The 20,770-nt window shown below is 31.5% G+C and overlaps 1 protein-coding gene across 5 annotated transcripts in view; it reads left to right on the forward strand.

The window, feature by feature from the left end:
- The window catches only part of LOC145241375 (uncharacterized), a 101,677-nt gene that overhangs the window by 41,981 nt on the left and 38,926 nt on the right, over positions 1 to 20,770 (forward strand). For all 5 annotated transcript variants that reach the window (XM_080104252.1, XM_080104254.1, XM_080104256.1 and 2 more), the window contains exon 2: positions 14,042 to 14,775. In XM_080104252.1, coding sequence (XP_079960378.1) covers positions 14,050 to 14,775 — 726 coding nt within the window. In that variant the 5' untranslated portion in view covers positions 14,042 to 14,049. The remainder of the gene's footprint in view (positions 1 to 14,041; positions 14,776 to 20,770) is intronic.

Genomic DNA, 20,770 nt, shown 5'->3' on the forward strand with positions numbered 1-20,770 from the left:
TTAGACTCCATTTTTATTTGAACTTGGAAATTTCCATCAGATTTTTCTTCATACCTGAAATCACCATAAGTAATAGTTTCTATACAAACACATTTAATAGAAATGTCCTTAATGTGGACAATAGTTGACATAATATAAGAATTGTCAGTTCATTTCTATTATATATTTTTATAAGTGAAATTTTCAACATTCTAACTGGTACACCTTTTATTAGTGTTATGGCATTTTCTTCATTTTTATATATTGGTTAAACTTATTGAATTGTATTGATTTTAGTATTTGCTTGCTTTCACTGTTACATCAACAATATTTCTCTCTCTCTATCTATCTATCTATCTATCTATCTATCTATATATATATATATATATATATATATATATATATATAATGGCTCCATTCAGGCTTGACATACTATGGATACCCACTGATGGGTGCCTGCATGTGAAATTTTTGTGGCAAAAGTTGCACAATCTCCAACTACACTTCTGAGTTTGTACTGATTTAATTCCATTTGCAAGTATATATAAGTTTGGGATGACTGGAAACAATGCCAAGATAACTGGAGAGCACATACAGTGCATAGTATTCTCAAGTAGTTACTTGTCTGATACTGGCCAAGCACATCATTGCTTAACTATACACATACACACACAGCATAATCACATTGATGCACCAATTACTATTAAATCATCAAAGTTAAGTTTTGTTCAACCTGGTCAGTACTAAAATGGGTGACCATTTGGGTATACCAGGTACTGTATGTGAGAGAAGTTTTTACTTATGTCAATATTGTTTCCAGCTGTGCTGAACATCTCTTTACCACAGAAATCAAACAAACAGTGCCCATTTAAGAGAGATGTGGTTGGAGATTGTACAACCTTTGCTTCATAATTGATTTGCCCCCTCCCCTTGTGCAGGCACCCTTAGAGGGGATATTCATTGTCTTTTGAGACTGAATGGAAACAAATATATTTATTCTCCCATTACCATTTAAACAGTTGTCTCAGATTCTACTTATTTGTTTTAGACAAAAAATTTTTTTTTAAACTAACATAGATTAATTTTTTTTTTTTTTTTTTTATAGTCTATATTGCAAATACATACATAATGTTGCTTTTGTAACACACAGTAAGGTAAATAAATGATACAGGTGACATGTCCATTAAGTATGGAGTGCAACATTTGTCAAACCTACTTAAGATTGAAAATCAATTTATAACTATTTATGTTGCTTTTTTTTTCTTTTTTTAAATAAATATCTGTATAAGTTTCATTTTGCATTTTTTGGTATTCTTTGTTTATTCTCATCTTGGCAAACTAAATAAATCATTTGTTTAATTATACTGCCACACAAAAATTAGCATAAACAACAAAAAAATCATTACATGTCAGAAAAAAAATTATGTATACTTAAATAAATACAAAACCACGTTATGCTGTATAGCCACCATTACGGGCAGTCTGCAGTTTTCAACAATTTTATCAAACACGGGCATACCATCATTTGCAAGAGAGGCAATATATAACACATAAATTCAATCTGTACTTTTGCCTGAAAGATGTCAACAATGAAATGTCAAAATGACATCTTGGCTACAATTGCGAGTCTCATTGTAATGGCTTCCATGAGAAATTTCATCATACAGTGACATCTCAATTGGCCATGTCCCCTGCCGTCAATCATCCAGAATGTTCCTGTAGTCATGTGAGTGCAATGTTGAATTTGTATGTTAAGTCAAAACTTTAAAAGATTTTATGACAGGATAATTTTTTTGTTCAACAAATTATATTGAATCAATTTACTATAAATCTTGCTTACACAATAGCATGGGTTTGTTAGAGTACTTATTATAGTTATGTGATTACATATCTAAATATTAAGCAGGTGTATTACTATTTAACATTAATGGTCTGATAGGAACCAATGTTTTCAGCATAGATTTACCATCAGAATCTATAAATACAAATAAAAATGCATTTTGTACTAAGTTTTCTTTTTCTGTTTAAAATTATCAGATTTGAAAGAAAATGATAATTCATGAAAATTAACAAAAAATAAAAACTTAGATTTCATTCTTCCAAATAATTTATCTCTTGAAAGTTGAATGGTGAAATCTCTGAAAATAAGCATTGACGTTGCATGAAATTCCCATCTCTTTATATACCAATGTTCTTCCATAGAACTTGAAGTAAAACATTTGTAAAATTGTTAATGACTCCCAGTATATCATAACAGGGATAAATAAAAATATTTGAAGCAAGTTGACATGTATATCAAATCAGATTTATTTAATAATAATCGAAAAAGGTTAACATTACTCAAATTTTTCTTTTTCCTATTAATTTTATGCTTTTTGAACCTTCTCAGAAAATGGCTGTAAAATAGTTTAAATATAAGCCTTTGAGTACAATTGTTTTTTGTTGGTTTTGAAACAAATTGTTAAGCTGCCAGGTTGGTTATTACCTGGCATGTTCAATTAAATGCAGATAAAAATGATGCTATTATGCTACTTACTTCCAAACTCTCTGACTGAGGTGAGGCAAACTACTGGGGGTGGTGGGGTTTCCAGAAAGGATTGTTTCAGCATTGCTCTTGAGATCTTTATTTTATTATACCTCTTAAAATGTTGCTGAAAATATGTCATAGTCTGTTTTAACAATAAAAACATGTTAAAAAAACTGAAATTGTTACCGAACAGTAATCTAGCTCAAACAAAAATTTCATCAAACTTCCACTCTTTTGAAAATTGTTATTTAAAATTTTTAGACTGGTATCAATCAATCTCTCTTGTATATCTCTTAGTTATAAAAGATACTTGGTTTCTCTGTGTAAGTTTGTTCCCTATGGGCTCCGAAATGGCTTGGCCAATTTTTTTTTTTTTTTTGTAAATTTCACATGTGTGTACTTTGTGTTCTTAAATAGGTTTTGTATTGGTATCCCTCCGATATGTATCAAAAATGGTTAATAGAAAAAATCCGATAAGGAACAGCCTGATTTTGATTCAAGTTATCATCACAAGTACATTTGAAGTTTTATGACCGCACAAGCAGAAGGGTCTGACATAAAATCAACAATAGGGTCTTTGATAAGACAAGCGTACATTCAAAATTAATGTTGACTTCGGGATTTTAAACTTATTTTCAAGCCATTATATAAATTTTTTTATATAAAATCAACAATAGGTTCTCTACAGTGCAATGTACACTACAATGTATTATGGACTAAGTCACTGCGGGGAGGTATGTGAAGCTTCTTCCCTGTGCATTGTGGTGGGTCCCTCACTAGAATCATCAATCAATCAATTTGATTTAAAAATAGTCAATTTGACCGATTTTAATGACAATAAAAGTATTGCAAGTGTGAAACAGTTCTTAATTCTAATTCAATTCCAGCCAATATTGGGTCTTCCTGCTAGTATGTATATATATATATATATATATATATATGTCTACTTTCATATATGCTTGGATGGATGAAGAAAAAATAATCTATTCATTTTCAGCTTTGTGCCAACGTTGAATAAATGTTTTACAAATTGCTTACATGAATCCTCTTTACTAAAACTTGATTTAAATGTACTATAAAGCCATAAATAATTATTATAATAGCTATATCTTATTAAATGTTATTACACTTATATTTGCAAGTTGGAATAAAAATTTCTATATGTAGCTACTAGTGAATTGTTCTAAGTGAGTTTGAATTATTTATATAACCTGCATACACATAGAAAAACAAACGTCATAGTTTGGTCATCCATTGACCTCTGGTTAGACTGTTTAAATCAGTAAAAAGATGATTGCAATCTGGAAGATGACCTCCGAGAACCAGACCATATTTAATTCAGACAAAATGTTGACCATTTAATTCTATCACTTGAGTAAATGCTAGCATTTTAAAAAAAGAAACAATAAAGAAAAAAACTTAATTTTTGTTTATAAAAATCTGAAATAAACAAGGGGCGTTCCAAAAGTAATGTATCCTATTTTTTAATTCTGCTTGAATCGATCAAAGGAGATTGCAAATTGCATTGCCATGATGACTGAACTTATGCATTCATGACCTGAAAGTTTCAGCTCTCTGTTGCAGATATTGACAGTGTAAGAAAGCAACACCTGTCATGGGCATGCGTCAGAAGCAGAAATGCGTCATTGAATTCCTGGCAAAAGTGCATTGAGAATGGTGGTGACTATGTAGAAAAATAAATTCTAGAACATAAAAGGTTGCTCATTTTAATGCTATCACTTTAGTGTTTGTAACTCTTCAACTTTTTAAGTTAAAATAAAATCAGGACCTAGACGGCTTTACTTTTGGAACTACCTTCTATATTGGAAATTATGTTAAATTTCTAGACTTGAATCAATTAATCTCTCATATACTGTGTGTGTGTGTGTGTGTGTGTATTGCAGAGATGCTGATAGGTATACCTACTCCTAAAAGATGTATAAAAATATAAAAAGACATAATAAATCTCAGTGACACTTGTCGATTTTTCCATAAAAGAATAATAAATTGCAATTCACACAGAAAATCCATCAGGGGTATGCTTTCTCTGCTGATCACCATAATAGCTTTTTAAAATTTTTTAAAGGTAATTTTCTTTACATTTTTTTGTCTTTATTTTTTACTAGTGGGGAGTATCCGGCGTTGCCCGGGTGTTTGGAGGTGTGTGTGTGTGTGTGGGGGTTAGATCAAAACAACCCTGTTTTAAAAAAAAACAAAAAAAAACGTTGGCCAGGTGTTTGGAGGTGTAAAATAAAAAAAAAAAAGTTTTAGTAGAAAGGTAGGCTTGAACCCCGAACCTTTGACATGGAGGTGGAAAGGAAATGGAAAAAAAACCCTGCGACCTAACCATCTCGACCACGTGAATAGATGAATTGATAAGTGTTAAGTTGACATTTATAAAGCGAAATTAACAGGTGTGAAAACATTAAGTCACGTGATGTTTGGCCTAGTTTTGCGCTGGAAGCCAGTTTCTGTTTTCCCCGCTACGCGACGATCAAAATATATCTCGAAAATAGCTTGTAAAAGTCGGGTGAATTAAAGATAGCCGCGACCAGAGTTCCTTAGTCGTAGATATTACTATTTAGACAGCATATAAAGTTTTAAGGAGCGAGCCAACCGAGAATCACAGCGAAAAAAGCCTTTTGTAGACATACACAAAAAGCGAACACACATACATACATACATACATACATACATACATACATATATTTTCGCTTTTATATGTATAGATAGAAGATGTTTTTATTTATTTTTAAAAATTCTTTTCCAATCATTTTAAGCTAATTTTGAATGCAGCTGATACCTACAAGCCACTTTATTCTTTGTAACTGAATAATTCAATTTAATGATATCAGTAAAATATATTTCAATATTTTCCTAAGAAGTATTAGACAGGGTATGGGGTACAATCTGTTTTATTAAAGAACACTTTCTCTTTGCTTTCTTTATTTACTAGCGGGGGGGGGGGGGGTACCCGGCGTTGCCCGAGTGTTTGTATGTGTGTGTGTTGGGAGGGTGGTATATAAAAAAAAAAAAAAAGTTTTGGTAGGAAGGTAGGCTTGAAAACAAATATTAAAAAACGAACAAAAACAAACAAAAAAAAAACAGCAAAAAAAGTTTTTTGTAGGTGTGTGTGTGTGGGGGGGGGTAGATCCAAACCCTACGTTAAACCTCATTTAAAAAATCGAAAAAAAAACAAAAACAAAAAAACAGCGAACTTGATGTAAAAAGAAGAAAAAGTAAAATAAAATAAAAAGTTTTGGTAGGTAGGTAGGTAGAATCAAACCCGGAACGTTGAGGCGAAAAACTTGGTAAGTTACCTACTCACCCACAAAAGGAAAGTAACTGAAAACAATTTCAATTTAATGTTTATAAATGGCAGGTGCGCGGTGAATCTAATTAGGTCAAAGGTAATGAAATTCCGCACTTAATTTTAACTGCGGGATAGTTCTTTTGGGTTTGTTTTTTACCCAACTTTGTCTGGTTTTGTTTCCCCAATTTGCTTTCTGGACTCTCCCTGCCCGTAGGCTGGAAACCACACCTTAGTTTCACATCAGTTTCGCTTTTATACGAAAAAAAAACGAATCAACACAAGAGTGGCCGAAATAGCAAGAATTGTGTAAAAGTCACTGTAAATAAATCTAGATGTGACGCGTGTTTGCAAATCGTAGATATTATTATCTAGGGGGTATATAAACACCTCTAAGCGATAGTAAACCCCCCCCCCCCCCCGAACCCTGGCGAAAAAAGCCTTTCTTGGAAATACAAAAACTCTCGCACGCGTTTTGCCTTTTATATATATGGTTAATTTCTTGGTGTGAATTACTGTAAATAAATCTTATATATCAATATCTATGATGTTAATATGTACCTGGTCATGGTTAGAAGTGATTTGGTATCTGAGTTTACACTTAGGTCTAGCTATACTTTTATAAAATACATCTGTGGATGACAATATTTTATATTCGTTGGTTCATTCTTTCTTTGACTTCAGTTTCTTAATATAACAATGCTCAAAAAATTATATTTTAGATTTTGCTATAAAAAAAATTGTATTTATAAAATATAAATTGATCAAAGACTTGGTTTTTAAATTATCAAAGTTTATCCAAAAAAAAACAATGTTGATGAAATATTAGTATTTGAAGTTGAAAAATACCTTCCACACACATTTTCTGAAAAATATTGAGTGAACATTTTTGTTCTTGATAAAATTCCATGAAAAAATATTCAAAATAAAGTAATGAAATTTGACGATGTAGAGACTTCTATAATATATGATTCTGAAATTTATGTTTAATAATTAGGTTATCATTTGATCCCAAAATTATTTGAGCCAAATTGTTATAAAATTTTAACAAGTTTTCATTTCATTTTAACTTTAAACAGCATTACCTTAACAAAAACAAAAATATTGTCTCATTATAATTTGGTTTAGTTAATAAATAAAATTAACTTTTCAAAATCCTATTTAAAAACAAAATTTGTTTAAAACAATTAAAAAAAAATGTAATAAAGTTGAGACAACAATACATAAGGATACTTTTTTATTATATAAAGAGCAGTTTTCTGTGTGCTTCTATGTTTGTATGTCCAGATAAAAGTAAAAAAGCTATAAAACAAACACTCAAAGTTGAGATTTTCTTGATCAAATATGTCCTGGATGAATAATATTCTGTGTTTAAAAAAAAAAAAAAAAAAAATTCATTCTATAGGGTCAACTGAGCCAGATTTCATCAGGGGGAAGAGTTCATTTTTCAGCCATTTCAAATGTTGTCTATTATATAAAATAGAGGTGAATGACTTACATTATTTTCAATGCATTACAACAAGAGAGGGAGGAATAGGCTTGGGGAAGAGGGATGTGGAAAAACGGGGGAAAGGAGAAAAATAGACGAATTGAGAGAGGTAGATACATTTTTTAAATTCTATTTTGTTAATTCTGGGTAAGCCGGGCAGTCATGCTATTAGTTGCAGTGCTTGTCAGACTGTTCAAACGCCTCAGGTTTTCAAAGTAGACTCCCATAACTATACATTCTGAAACAAGATGACCTTCTCACAGCTGTGTAAAATCTATTGCACATCAAAACAAGAACCTAGTAATTGTGAATATCATCAAATATTGATTTCCCTTTAGAAGTGGAATCATGAAATGATTAAACTATCCATCAACTATTGATTGTCTTAATTTTCTGAATTTGTTTCTAGTAATATAAACAAAAAGTGTTGCAATTTGATTGAGAATATCAATAAATGTTTACTCATATTTCAAAACAGTTGGACTTGAAAAGGAGATATTTTTTTTCTTTCTTTTTTTTTTTTACTGCTTGTTTTTAAACTTCATTTTTTCATAAAACTAAGTACTACTCTTAACAGTGCAGCCCTATGTTCCCCAAGGAATCAAGAGGCCTAAACTAAAATTTCTTAACAGCTGTATATTTATGGTGTATTAGTGACCCGTTGGGTTGGTATTTATGCATACGAATGATTAAATGTCATTTCCTAACTTTTAATTAATTTCTTTACAAAATCAAAATAGATTGTGATTTCATATATATATATATATATATATATATATATATATAAAAGAAAATTAACTGCTAACATAAAAAGTTTATACTATTTTTTATATCATTAAATGTTAAAAAAGGGGGGGGACAAAAGAGAGGTTATTGTTTATTCCATGGGATTCCAAAAAACTTACACCTTTCTCCTCAAAGGAAGTGTTAAAATGTTTTTGCTACAATTAGAGGGTATGACTTCCAGAATTTGGACAATCTTATTTATAACTAGGCGTTAGGACAAATAACCAATGAGAAGCCTCAGGCTTCATTATAAAAATATTGAATTTTGGATTCCAGTCAGTTTGTTATCAGTCTCCGTCTTTACACGACTGAACCACTGCTGATCTTAACTGCATTGATTCTTCGCCGACTTCATCTACTGTCACCATCTTTGTTCTACAGAACGACTCAACACTTAACAGGTTATGGACCCAGCCATTGACTTCCCTTTGACGGATCGGAATCTAAATTCAAATTGTGGCAGGTGAAATTTCTGGGATATTTAAGGATTCAAAAATGACATAAACTTATTCAATCTCCACCAGAGAATCCTAACGACCCCAAATTTATCAAAAAGACTGCAACTGTTTTTGCAAAACTGATTCAATGCTTAGATGACAGAAGTTTGTTTCTGATTATAAGAGATGCCTTGGATGATGGACGTAAAGCGTTAAACATATTAAGAGAACATTATTTATCAAAAGGGAAACCTAAAGTTATATCTCTAATGTCTTTAGAATGTATCGAAGGTGAGATGATTACTGTTATAACTGCAGAAACAACAACAAATGCATTAAAACTCTCGTGATAGCCTTGTAATCTCAATGACACTCAAGGAACTTATAGCCGATTTTAAACGATTTACAAATGTTCTAACACAAAAAGACAAGCCCATAACTTTCAGTGAATTTAAAGTGGCATTGCGTAGTTATGAAGAGACAAATCAGATGCTCGTGGACAATAATAATTCTAGCAATATCATGAAGTTCAAAAATGCTTCTCAAAAACCAACACAACCAAATTACACATCTCACCGCAATGTTTTCCCAAGAAAAAGAATAAAATTATCTGTTATAATTGTGGATGACCCAATCACAAAAGTTTCCAATGTCGATATAAAAGCTCAAAAGTGGACTTCATCAAAGACGTTAACTTTCATCAAGAACATACATTTCTATTCACATGTATATTTGGCAATACCACAAATGGTAAAAATCTTTGCACAGCACGCGTTATCACCAAGGAATTTGATTTTATTAATTTTGATTTGAACTTTTATTCCAGTCATTTTGTCAAACTGGCCGACAGTAGTCAAATAAATGATATAGTCTTGAAAAGAGGCGATGTTTAAATATCACTAAAACATAATAAAGATGAAATTTGTAACTATTTTTAAAGATGCTCTTTTCATACCTACATTTAAGCAAGACAGGTAACCATCAAACAAGGCGCGAATATAAAGTTTGGCCATAACAAGTCAAAATTGATATACTCAAATGGAAACGTATTTGACATTTAAGAAAATGCCCGACTATATTATTTAAAAAGTATGGTTATCTCAAAAACCACCTGTCAGAACTTGGAAACCTGGCATAAAATTCTCAGACACTGCAATACTGCTAATATTAAAGTTACCAAATGTAGTCGAAGGCATGAAAATAATACCTTCAATCTCCCAAATTGTGATCTTTGTGCACAGGGAAAAATGGTGAAATACATGAGCAAACCACCAGGCAAAAAGGCCACCAAAATTTTCTCACTTGTGCACTGTGACTTGGCAGGTCCAATAAGACCAATGGGAAGAGATAACTTCAGGTATGCATTAAATTTTGTTGACGACTATTCAGGTTTAATTATAGTTTATTTCTTAAAAAGCAAATCTGACACTATCCTAGCCGCTAAGAAATATTTAGCTGACATCGCCCTATACGGCTTATTAAAATGTATTCGTTCAAACAGTGGAATTGAATTTACTAGTAAAGACTTTGAACTTCTATTAATTAAATGAGAAATCTGCCCCTTATTCCTCATTTCAAAATGGCACCACTGAAAGAACATGGTGAACCCTTTTTGAAATGGCAAGATGTCTACTTATCAAATCGAAATTAGCCCAAAGTTTATGGACGTATGCTTTAATCGCGGTGGTGGCATACATCAGAAACAGATCGTTCAATAAAAGATTAGGCAGAACCCTATATTAAGTGCTTTGCGGTGTTGAACTGAATACATACATTTGGTTCAAATTACTCTGCATTCGACGTAAGTATCCATAAACTAAATATTAAAAGTGAAAAAGATATTTTCATAGGTTACGATAAAAGCAGCCCAGCTTGTTTAATTTATTTTCCCGGCCAAAACAAGTTAGATGTGTAAAATTCAATGACGCATTTAATTTAAAAAAATAATGAATCAGTGGACGAAAAACACGAGAAAATATTACCAAATATTTTCGTCAATCGCAATTAATACTGACAACAATTGCAGTAAAACTACTGACGTAAATATTCACTCGACACGTTGATACCTGATAAGGGACAAAAAGAATAAACAGATTTCCTAAAAATTGAAAATTTACAAGACTACGCAGTAGATTACTATTACTTGTTGAAAAGTACACCAGAAAGTTATATTGATGAATTCAGAAAACCAACCACTGCATTGATTCATTGATCTACTGCCACCGTCTTTGTTCTACAGAATCACTCAACACTCGAGATCGTAACTGCATTGATTATTCCATTATTCCACAACTAGATCTCCTACCACCATCTTTGTTCTACAGAATCACTCAGCACTTAACACTTAAATAATCCAGTTATTTAAAAAAAACAAAAAAAAAACCTCCTGGAGCAGTATAAAAAATGAAACCTTAAAAATTGATGTTTTGGAATCTAGTTGTACAAATTGGAAAGAAAGTAGAATCCACGATGAAAAAATTAAATCCAATGGGAAATCCATTTTATAATTTTGTGGATAGTATAAAAGTTGAAAACTTACAAACTGCAATTGTAAGAGTAGGAATAGATCTCTACAATTATATAAATGCAACTTTGTGTGTGTGTGAGAGAGTTCATTCCTTATAGATTCCAAAATGGCTGAACAGATTTTCTTTAAAATTTACAGAACTTTAGTGTATAAGTTGGGAATGATCTTAGTTAAGTTTTGTCTCAGAAAATTGATAATTACCGATAATCAATAATCAAAACCGTTATTTTAACTTATCTATCATTGGTAAAACTATTTTTTTTCATGTCCCTTAGCAACAATGATAGGCTGTGAAAATTCTACTGTGGGTAAGTTGATAGCTTTTTTTTTTTTTTTTTTTTGTTATTTTGCCTGACGTGGTCTGTAGGTTCAAACTCTGCACATAAATTTCTTAATTTGTTTTTTTTCATTAATGGCAAAGAATTTTATAAGACTTGAAAATTTACGTGTTTTTTAGCAGTGCAAAAGTAAATTATGTTTCTATTTTTGAACGCCCATTGAACAAGCAACTGATCCTGAAGAAATTGCAAAACAGTCTGCACACATATTTAGTAAAAACGTGATTCAGAGGTTTCTTATATGTCGGTTTAACAAAACATAGGCCCCAACAACCAAGCACAAATAGTATACCCGTCAACATAAGATGAGGAATTTTGCGACATAGTTGACTAATTATAGAACTATACAGCAACAACCACATAAATTCTTACAATGAATAGATAGTTAATATTGATCCTGTGGTTTCTTTCACATATGGTTCAAGAAATCATGGTTTCTAAAACCTCGCCAAAATAGTTGGTTTTGAGCTGAAAGAATAGCTGCTAAGGGGACAAATCAGAGAAATTGGATTGTTGCTGGCATGTATCCAGTGTGTGGGGACTACGTTGATCAGTAAGGTTTCAATATAACTGAAATTTACTAAAATAATTTTCGCATCACAAAAAAAAAAAAAAAAAATATTGGAATTACCAAAGATATAGATCAAAATAAGCATAAAATGGCATAAAAGCAACCTCCGAGCAAGGCTGGGCAATACTGCTAGTGTGTGTATATATATATATATATATATATATATATATATATATATATATATATATATATATATATATATATATACATCTATTTTATTTCTCTCCTCTCTATCCATCCAGAAGTATATGTACTTCAGAAGATTATAAAAAGAAATGAATACTTAGCCACATATAGGTAATATTTAGTCAAGCAGAAAACAAGTAAATAACTTGTTTTCTCTTGTTTTTTGCTTGACTAATTGTTACCTATAGATGGGTATGTGTTCACTTCTCTAATCTGATGAGAAGCATGTATGCTTGGATGAATAAAGGAAAAAACAGATTCATTCTTAGCTTTGTGCCAACGAATGTTTTGAAATGAGTGTAACTATTGCTTACGTGAATCTTCTTTTATGAAATTTGATTTAAGTGCTTTTTAAATCCATAAACAATTACTACAATAGTTCTATCTTATTAAATAACTAGTGAGGGGTACCCGGCGTTGCCCGGGTGTTTGGAGGTGTGTGTGTGGGGGGGGGGGGGGTTAAAAAAAAAGTAAGTATGAGGATCGAACCAGAACCGTTGGGGGAAAGTTGTGAAAAAAAAAACATGCGACGTTAACCATTGCCCCAGCGACATGCTTACGGAAACACGCTTGAATTTATTTAATTACTTGGATTTAGCAGGTGCTCGTTTTAATGAGTTAATTAGGCCAAGTTTGACTGCAGGATTTCATTTACTGCTGAACGCTTTTTTTCCCCCCAAGATGTTATAGGAAAAAGACTAACCCACATGCGGCGAGCGACAAATATTGAATATTTATCTTCCCGAAATCGAGCAAATTAAATAGACAGGCGAGCTGCGTTGTTAACTGTGAGATATTATGATTTATATGTGATATAAAAAGTTTTAAAAAGTTGTGAACTGACCGACCGCTTCTCTGAAAGAAGCCTTTTGTAGACACACAGAAAAAGCAAACACACATACATTTTCGCTTTTCTATTTATAGATGATATTGCACTTCTATTTGCAAGTTGGAATAAAAATTTCTATATACACAGATGAATTGTTGTGAGTTTGAATTATTTAATTTGTATACCTATAATCACACATGAAAAAAAATGTTGCAGTTTGATAATCCATTAGGTTCTGGTTAGACTGTTTAACTCAGGAAAAAGATGATTGCAATAAACTCCCTCCTTTCTCTTCACAAAATACCTGGAAGATGGCCTCCAAGAACCAAACCATATTTTATTCAGACAAAATGTTGACCATTTATTTCTATCACTTGAGTAAATGCTAGCATTTTTGAATAAGAAACAATAAAGAAGAAAAATTACTTTGATAAATTCTTGTAATTCCATTCAACATGTCTAAATATAGTGACTTGATTTTCTCAAAGCAACGTGCATCTGTGTTCAGCTTCATGCAGCACAAAGCTAAAATGTATGTAAAGGATGTGCCAACTCCAACAAGTAATCTTACAGTTGAAATATTACCCTTGACTTCATTTAGAGGGAATTGAACAGTTCCCATCAATTTATCACTGTATTGTGCTTCTGTGGCCTCCAGTACAATCCATTTGTAATTTTACTAGTGTAGATTGTACTAGTGAAGGCTGTAGATGTTGGGAGTCAACATGAGTTCCAGATTTGTAAGTGGTTAGAGGCTTGAAATCTTGTGTGTCAGAACACCTGGATTGTGACTGAATTTGTCTTTTTCTGATGAGGTTTTTTACAAGCGGAGAAAACTTTTCCTTTTATATGTTCAAGTGTACGAGTTCTGAGAACTCCTTATAAGTAAGACCAATCAAAAATGTTTTTGTACTTATAACGAGTTCTTCAAATTCATTTAATACAAACCAATATTATTTCCAGCTTTGCTTTTTTTGTACTAAAGGTTTTCGATTGCTTTTTCTTTTTTTTTCTTTTTTTCTCTTTTACTATTTTATATCTTTTTTTTTTTTTTTTTTCCAGATAAGGCCATGATGAATTTCCGAAATTCTAATAATCGAAATAGCAGTGCTCTCAATAATATCCGAAATAAAAATGGGAGAAGACCTTTGGGGAATGATATTGGCCCTATGATTAATGCGGGACAAGGTGGGGGTTTTGGCATCCTTGGCCATGCACCTTCCATGCCAACAGGTATGGGCGGAGGAGGCATGAACAATATGGGCGGAGGAGGCATGAACAATATGGGAGGAGGAGGGGGTGGTGGTGGCATGAACAATATGGGTGGTGGTAGAGTGGGTGGTATGAATAATAACATGGCCAATATGAATAACATGGGTAATTTTGGGGGTATGATGCCTCAACAAGCTACAAATATGGGTATGGGGGGTATGGTAGGGATGGGGTCAGGAATGATGATGCAACAGCACCAACAACAGCAGCACCATCAGCAGCAGCAGCGTCAAAACCTGGGAGTTCAACAGCAACAAGCTATGAGGGAAACACAACTTGCTCTTGTTAATACTTTACTGAAAGGGTCAATGATGAGTTCTGGAGGGCGTAATAGGAATCCCCAAGGTGGTGGTAGTGCTGCTGCTGCAGCAGCTGCTGCTGCCGCTGGTATGGGTTTTGGGATGTTGGGATCTCATGGCCAACTACCTTCATTGTTGGATATCAAGACATCCGGCTTAAAGAGACGGGCTGGATCAGAAAGCATGTCTAGTGGCGTGAAAAAGATGAAGAAAGACAACACAGAGGTAAGCCTTTCACCTTTTTTTTTCTTTTTTAATCATAGTATTATTTTTTTTTTTTCTTGTTTGACTAGAAATTTCATTTACATAATTAGGTTTTAGAGGAAAAAATAATGCAAGTTAACTCAAAAATATGGACAACTTAAATAAAATGACAGTATTTACTAACACAAATTACAAAATCAAATTTCTTGGAAAAATATGCATACAAAAATATCTAATTTTACATTTTTTTTTCCATGAAAATTTTAATTGAAACCAGTTTATCTATAGAAGCCCAACTGTGTAAGAACAATATTTATTTTGTATCGTAACTGTTACCTTGACTATTCTGATGAATAAAAATGCTCTTTCCTACCTGTCTGTCTGGGTGGCGCAAGTGTGTCGATGAACAGCTGAAGACCTGGGCAACAAGCATCAAGAACTTGGCCTGAGTATTTGGTTCGCAGTTGGTTGACCTTCAATGGTGGAATGATAATTTGTTAGCCATCTTGTTTGATGATGCTCAGGACTGCTATAAATGAGTTGCCATGATTTTTAATGCATGCCAGGGAAGAATGAGCTCAACCCGACCAGTTTGAATGCAATAACAATAATAAAACTTAAATTCAAAAGAAAAAAAAACGCCCAAGAAATAAAATGTCTATTCTATTATAGTACATAATTGGTTAATGCAATATTGATATGATAAAATAAGGATAATTTTAAACTGGTTTGTAATTGTAAATTTAATACCATTTATTCAATTGTATTTAAGTATGATTTCATCCATTTAGAAGCTGAATTCATTTAAATCTTGATGAAATACTTTTATAGCAATGAAACATTTATTTCAAATCCTGGAACTACTAAAAAATCATTTAGACACTGATTTGTAGGAAAATTGCTTTAAATTTCTTTTCTGATAATCATTTATTTAAAAAAAAAATAATCTTTCTAATGAAAATGCATTAAATTTATATTAATTAATATGTCATCATCAATGATATATATTAATGTGTATTTGTTGGGGTGTGTGTGTGTGGATGTATGTATATATATATATATATATATATATATATATATATATATATATATGTATGTATGTATATATATATATGTGTGTGTGTGTGTGCGTGTATATATATATTCAAACACAAACTTGGAGAAGTTAAATCCCAAGGTTATTAATAAAGAATTTTTAATAATTATACGGCTGATTCATCTGTTGAAAACAAAAAGGTTGTTAGTTTAGAAAACCAGCCATCGTTTCCAGACTCGCCAGAAAAAACAAAATCAGAATTAAAAATGTATGCATTATTTCGATACTTGCTTTGAGCCTATACATACTCCATCAAAAAATTCAAGAAGTGTATATCTCCAAAAGACTTTAATCATCCAAGATAGAAGCTGAATTAATATATAAATATGTTGATAAATTAAAACTTATTTTTAACGAGGTCTGTGAGTTGAGACAAGTTTGAACGCTTATAATTTGCATAAGTTCTTGTAATGATTATTGGAGATTTTTTATTTTTTGTTTGTTTTTTTTTTTTTTTCCTTCTGCGCTTATTTTTTAACTATTTTTACTCTCATCCCACCCACCCTCTCTTGTGTTATGCATGTCAATTTCTATGCCTTATTAATGTGTCAACTAGAATGTTGGTATTTTGTCGCATTCACCAAATAAATGCGCATTTTCCCAATCTTGATTTCAGTATTGAACATCAAACAAACATTTTCTCCACTTTTTATAAATTTTGTCAATTCAGACTAAAATTTCATTTTATTGGCTGAGTGCCGTTTACTTCTTCATATTCTTACATGGGAAAAGTTGATAAGTCAACTCAAAGCAAAATATATTATTCCATATTTTATGGGGGAAATCTTTTTTGGGAAGGGGTCTTTATTTTTATAAATAAAAATCCTTACAAAAAAATGTTGCAAAAATTACTCTTGCCAAAGGGTTACACCTGCCATTATTTATTTTTGCTATTTTTCTTCACATTTTCTTTTTATCTGATTTGTATTTTTTATCATTGAGTCATAAATGTTGGCTTTTGACTAACCTAACATGTTTACAATTATATAAATCCATTAACACTTTTACTCTGTTTATGAAAAGAATCTTTGTAGCTTTCATTTGAAAAATTTGCTAAACAAAACTATTTTATTATCATCATCCTCATCTTTTTGTTCAAAATATAATCATTCTTCATCTGGCTATTTAGTTGATGATGCTTTCACATTTTGGAGGCAAATTCATCTTTTTTAATTTTTTTTTTTGTTCTTTTTTTTTTATGCGTCCCAGCATCTCTAAGAGAGGCTATGTCTGTCACTTAGCCAACATTATATTTTAAATTTTTGTTGGTTTCTCATCTTTAAATGTGAGGTATCATTTTTCAATGCATTCATTCATCTTTATAAGAGGCCATAGTTTATAACAATGTTGCTAAAAGCCCAGATAGAATAGGTGCTTCTTAAGACTGGATCCGTTTTTGTTAATTCTATATCATTATAAAATGTTTTAACCTGTTTTGTTTCCGCATTTTTGAGATGAGGATTGGTAATTTTTATTATTTGAACTACTGTTCTCATCCTGCATGTTATTCACATTTCAGCCGATGTAATCTCTAACCCTCTTCAGGTGTATCTTATCAAACTCAGGAATCTGTCTGGAATGTCGAATGAAACACTTTATTTAATCCACAGCAGTAGCATGCTCTTGTGCTACAAGGACCCGTAGCCTAACAAATAAAATATGAGAAAAAAGTCAGTTGTAATTAACATTCTTCTTCTGGAGGTTGAAGGTTCTGTCTTTGGTGCAATTGATACCAAGAATACAATTGTAAATTACTTAAAACTTCTACCCGGTCATGGTTGATGGAAAGAAATTATGTTACCCCTGTGGATTATATAAAGGGTTCCATTCGAAATTCCATGCAGATTCCAGAATTTGACAAGATACACACCTTAAAGGAGTCAGAGGTTACATCAGCTGAAATGTTATGCGAATAACACCCGTTTTGGATAATTGGGAAATGGTAATACAGGGTGTTCCAGAAGTTTGGGACAAATTTCAAGATTTTATATCTACTGAACTATATATGTTAAATGAAACTAAATTTATCAATTCTGAATTTTTGAGATGAGATGTGAATGTTTGTATTATTTTGATTAATCAAACAATTATTCTCATCTTGGGTGTTATTAGCACAACGTTATATATTCTCTGTTTCGTAAAACAAAACATTTTCAATATTAACAATTAGCATAGATATCCTGAAAAATTGAGTCATAGGAAAGCCTTAAAAAAAATATTTTAGTGACCCTTGAAGATTGAACTTTCTTTATGATCTATGGAACCACCCTCAAACCCATGTTTTAAATTCTTGCAATGCAGAGCTAACCCCTCCTTCCCTTAGTAGAGAAAAGGTAACTATGTATTTGATATCTGAAGAAGGTCGCGGGATGCAGCAACCGAAACGTTGTACCAATAATAACCAAGATGAGAATAATTGTCCGATTAATCAAAATAATAAATTTATCAAGCTTAACTTTATTATTAACTAGCGGGGGGTACCCGGCGATGCCCGGGTGTCTTGAGGTAAATCCAAACTTGGGGGGGGGGGGGGTAAATAAAAAAAAATGTTTTGGTAGGTAAGTATGAGAATCGAACCCGTACCCTTGAGTTGGAAATTAATGTGTGAAAAAAAAACCGGGTGACGTTACCCATTAGGTCACCGCGACATACATTTGAAGTTATTTATTGACCTATAAAAACAGGCGTGCGCAATAAAAGTTAACTCTGCTGCTTCCATTTGACCTAATTAAGAAGGTCAAATAGAAATCATGCAGTTGTTTACCCAAGTTTAACTGTTTTTGTTTTTTTCCCCCAACAGATGTTGGGGGAGGGGAACCAGCTCCCAATTGTCCAGATTGAATAACAATTGTCTGATGTACAACATTGATCAAAGCTGATTGCTTCTGGACATTTCCCGGTGCAATGCCGAGAACGTTGTTCGTTGTTAACTTTGAATTAGTTTCGCTTTTTATACGAAAAAGCCTCATCAACACACGAGGAGCCAAAATAGCAATAATTTTGTAAAAGTCGACGTAAATAAATCTATATGCGACGCACTTTCCCAAATTGTACATATTATTATTTAGGACCCATATAAACAGTTGTAAGCGATCGTAACGACATCGGAACCGTGTGCGAGAAAAGCCTTTTGAAGACATACACGAAATGGTCACACACATTTTGCCTTTTATATATATATAGATGATTATATATATATATATCAGCATGCTTTTTATATCCTTAATAGTTTTTGAAATATTTAATGTCCAAATGTGTTCACAACTTGTAGAACACCTTGCATTATAGAAGTTATTGTTGATTCTTCAGGAAGTAGTCTTTTTAAAATGACAGTTTTCTGGGTTGGTGTTTTTGAAAAGGTTTTTCATATTATTGCCATTGAAAAAGATTTTCCTAATGTCAATGGATCTTTTTTTTTAAATACTCTGCATTATAAGGTGAAAATCAAGTATAAGTGGAGAATTCCAGGGAAAAGAGTAGTACCTTCCTCTACATCTTGATGTAGTAGTCAATGAAAATAGAACCTTTGGGTCACCCTCGACTAAGGTTGATCCATTTATTATTTATTTTGTAAAAACATTAAGAAACCAGCAAAATAAACTTTTATTTAAGAATTATCAATAATAATGATTGTTAAAATTCTGCAAAATTTTTTTTTTTTTTTTTTTTTTTTTGCAATTAGAAAATATCTTCTTTGTAATTGACAGTTTTATTTAATTTTTACTTCTGGATGAATGGGATTACAATCTTATATTTAGTTCTGATATTGTTCCTTCTTGTTTTAATGCTTTTCTTTTCTTTAGAGAAAATAAAACGCATCATGAATTTGAGAGTTTATGTCATTGTATCTCATTCCATTTGTTAATTCGAATGCTTATTGTTCTAACATTGTTCGATCTTGCACAACATTTCATTATTTTCCATAATTTTTCAATTAATATTTTTTCTTTTGTGGATCCTGTCATTTATTTGATTCATTCTACTCTTCAAGATATCCAGTGCTTTTCCAAAAATATGAATATTTTTTTGTTTTTCTAATGGTATGTTTTTAAATGCGTTCTTGCATCTCTACAAACACTAGGTCATGCTTCAATTTTAAATTACATTTTCATTGCTGCATTAATTGGAAATTTCTTAAGAATATCTATTCTTGCTTTTTTAGAATAGTTTTCAGTTTTCTATCTTAATTTTACAATTTCTGCTCTTTTGTAAAATACTCTCTACATAGACACAAGTTTCAACTAGCTTTTGTATGTTTTTATTTGGCTGCAAAAGGTTAATTTGGTGACTTTGCTGTAATCAAACTTGAAACTGACTAGGTTTTCTGAATGTCCATCAAGCACTAACATTTTTATTTTAACCAAGATTTATTCTTTGTCAAACAACATTTTGCATTGAAGGTGAAACATTATACAAATATTATGCATATTTTTGCATTCATTCTTTATGCCTTTTACACCTTTTTTTTTTTATTTGTTGTTTATTGTTGTTTTTTTTGTTTTTGTTTTTTTTTTTTGCTGGTAGGAGGAGCTATTATTTTTGGGTAAGATGATTGGCAACAAATTTTAAAATGCTTAAAAACTTTCACTATTTTCATTGTTGCTTTGATATCATTTTTTTTTTCTTTTTATCTTTCTAAATGTTTAAAAAAAAAAACCTTTCATGGTTTTTTTTAAAGATTGTAAAAGTTATTTAAAGGTAAGTATCAAGTATATGTGTGTGTATGTGTGTGTATGTATGTATATATATATATATATATATATATATATATATATATATAATTGCATTTGCAGACAATTTTCAGTAGACTATATCTTGTGATTTATATTTTTTAACATATAAGATTCATTGTGAAAATAAAATTTATAATTTACCATTGACTGAATTGATGAAGAAAACTAATCTTCCAATGGATGTGAT

This window comes from Euprymna scolopes, chromosome 20, assembly GCF_053919585.1.
Source record: "Euprymna scolopes isolate OS-2025 chromosome 20, ASM5391958v1, whole genome shotgun sequence".
In the NCBI taxonomy this organism is placed as follows: domain Eukaryota; kingdom Metazoa; phylum Mollusca; class Cephalopoda; order Sepiida; family Sepiolidae; genus Euprymna; species Euprymna scolopes.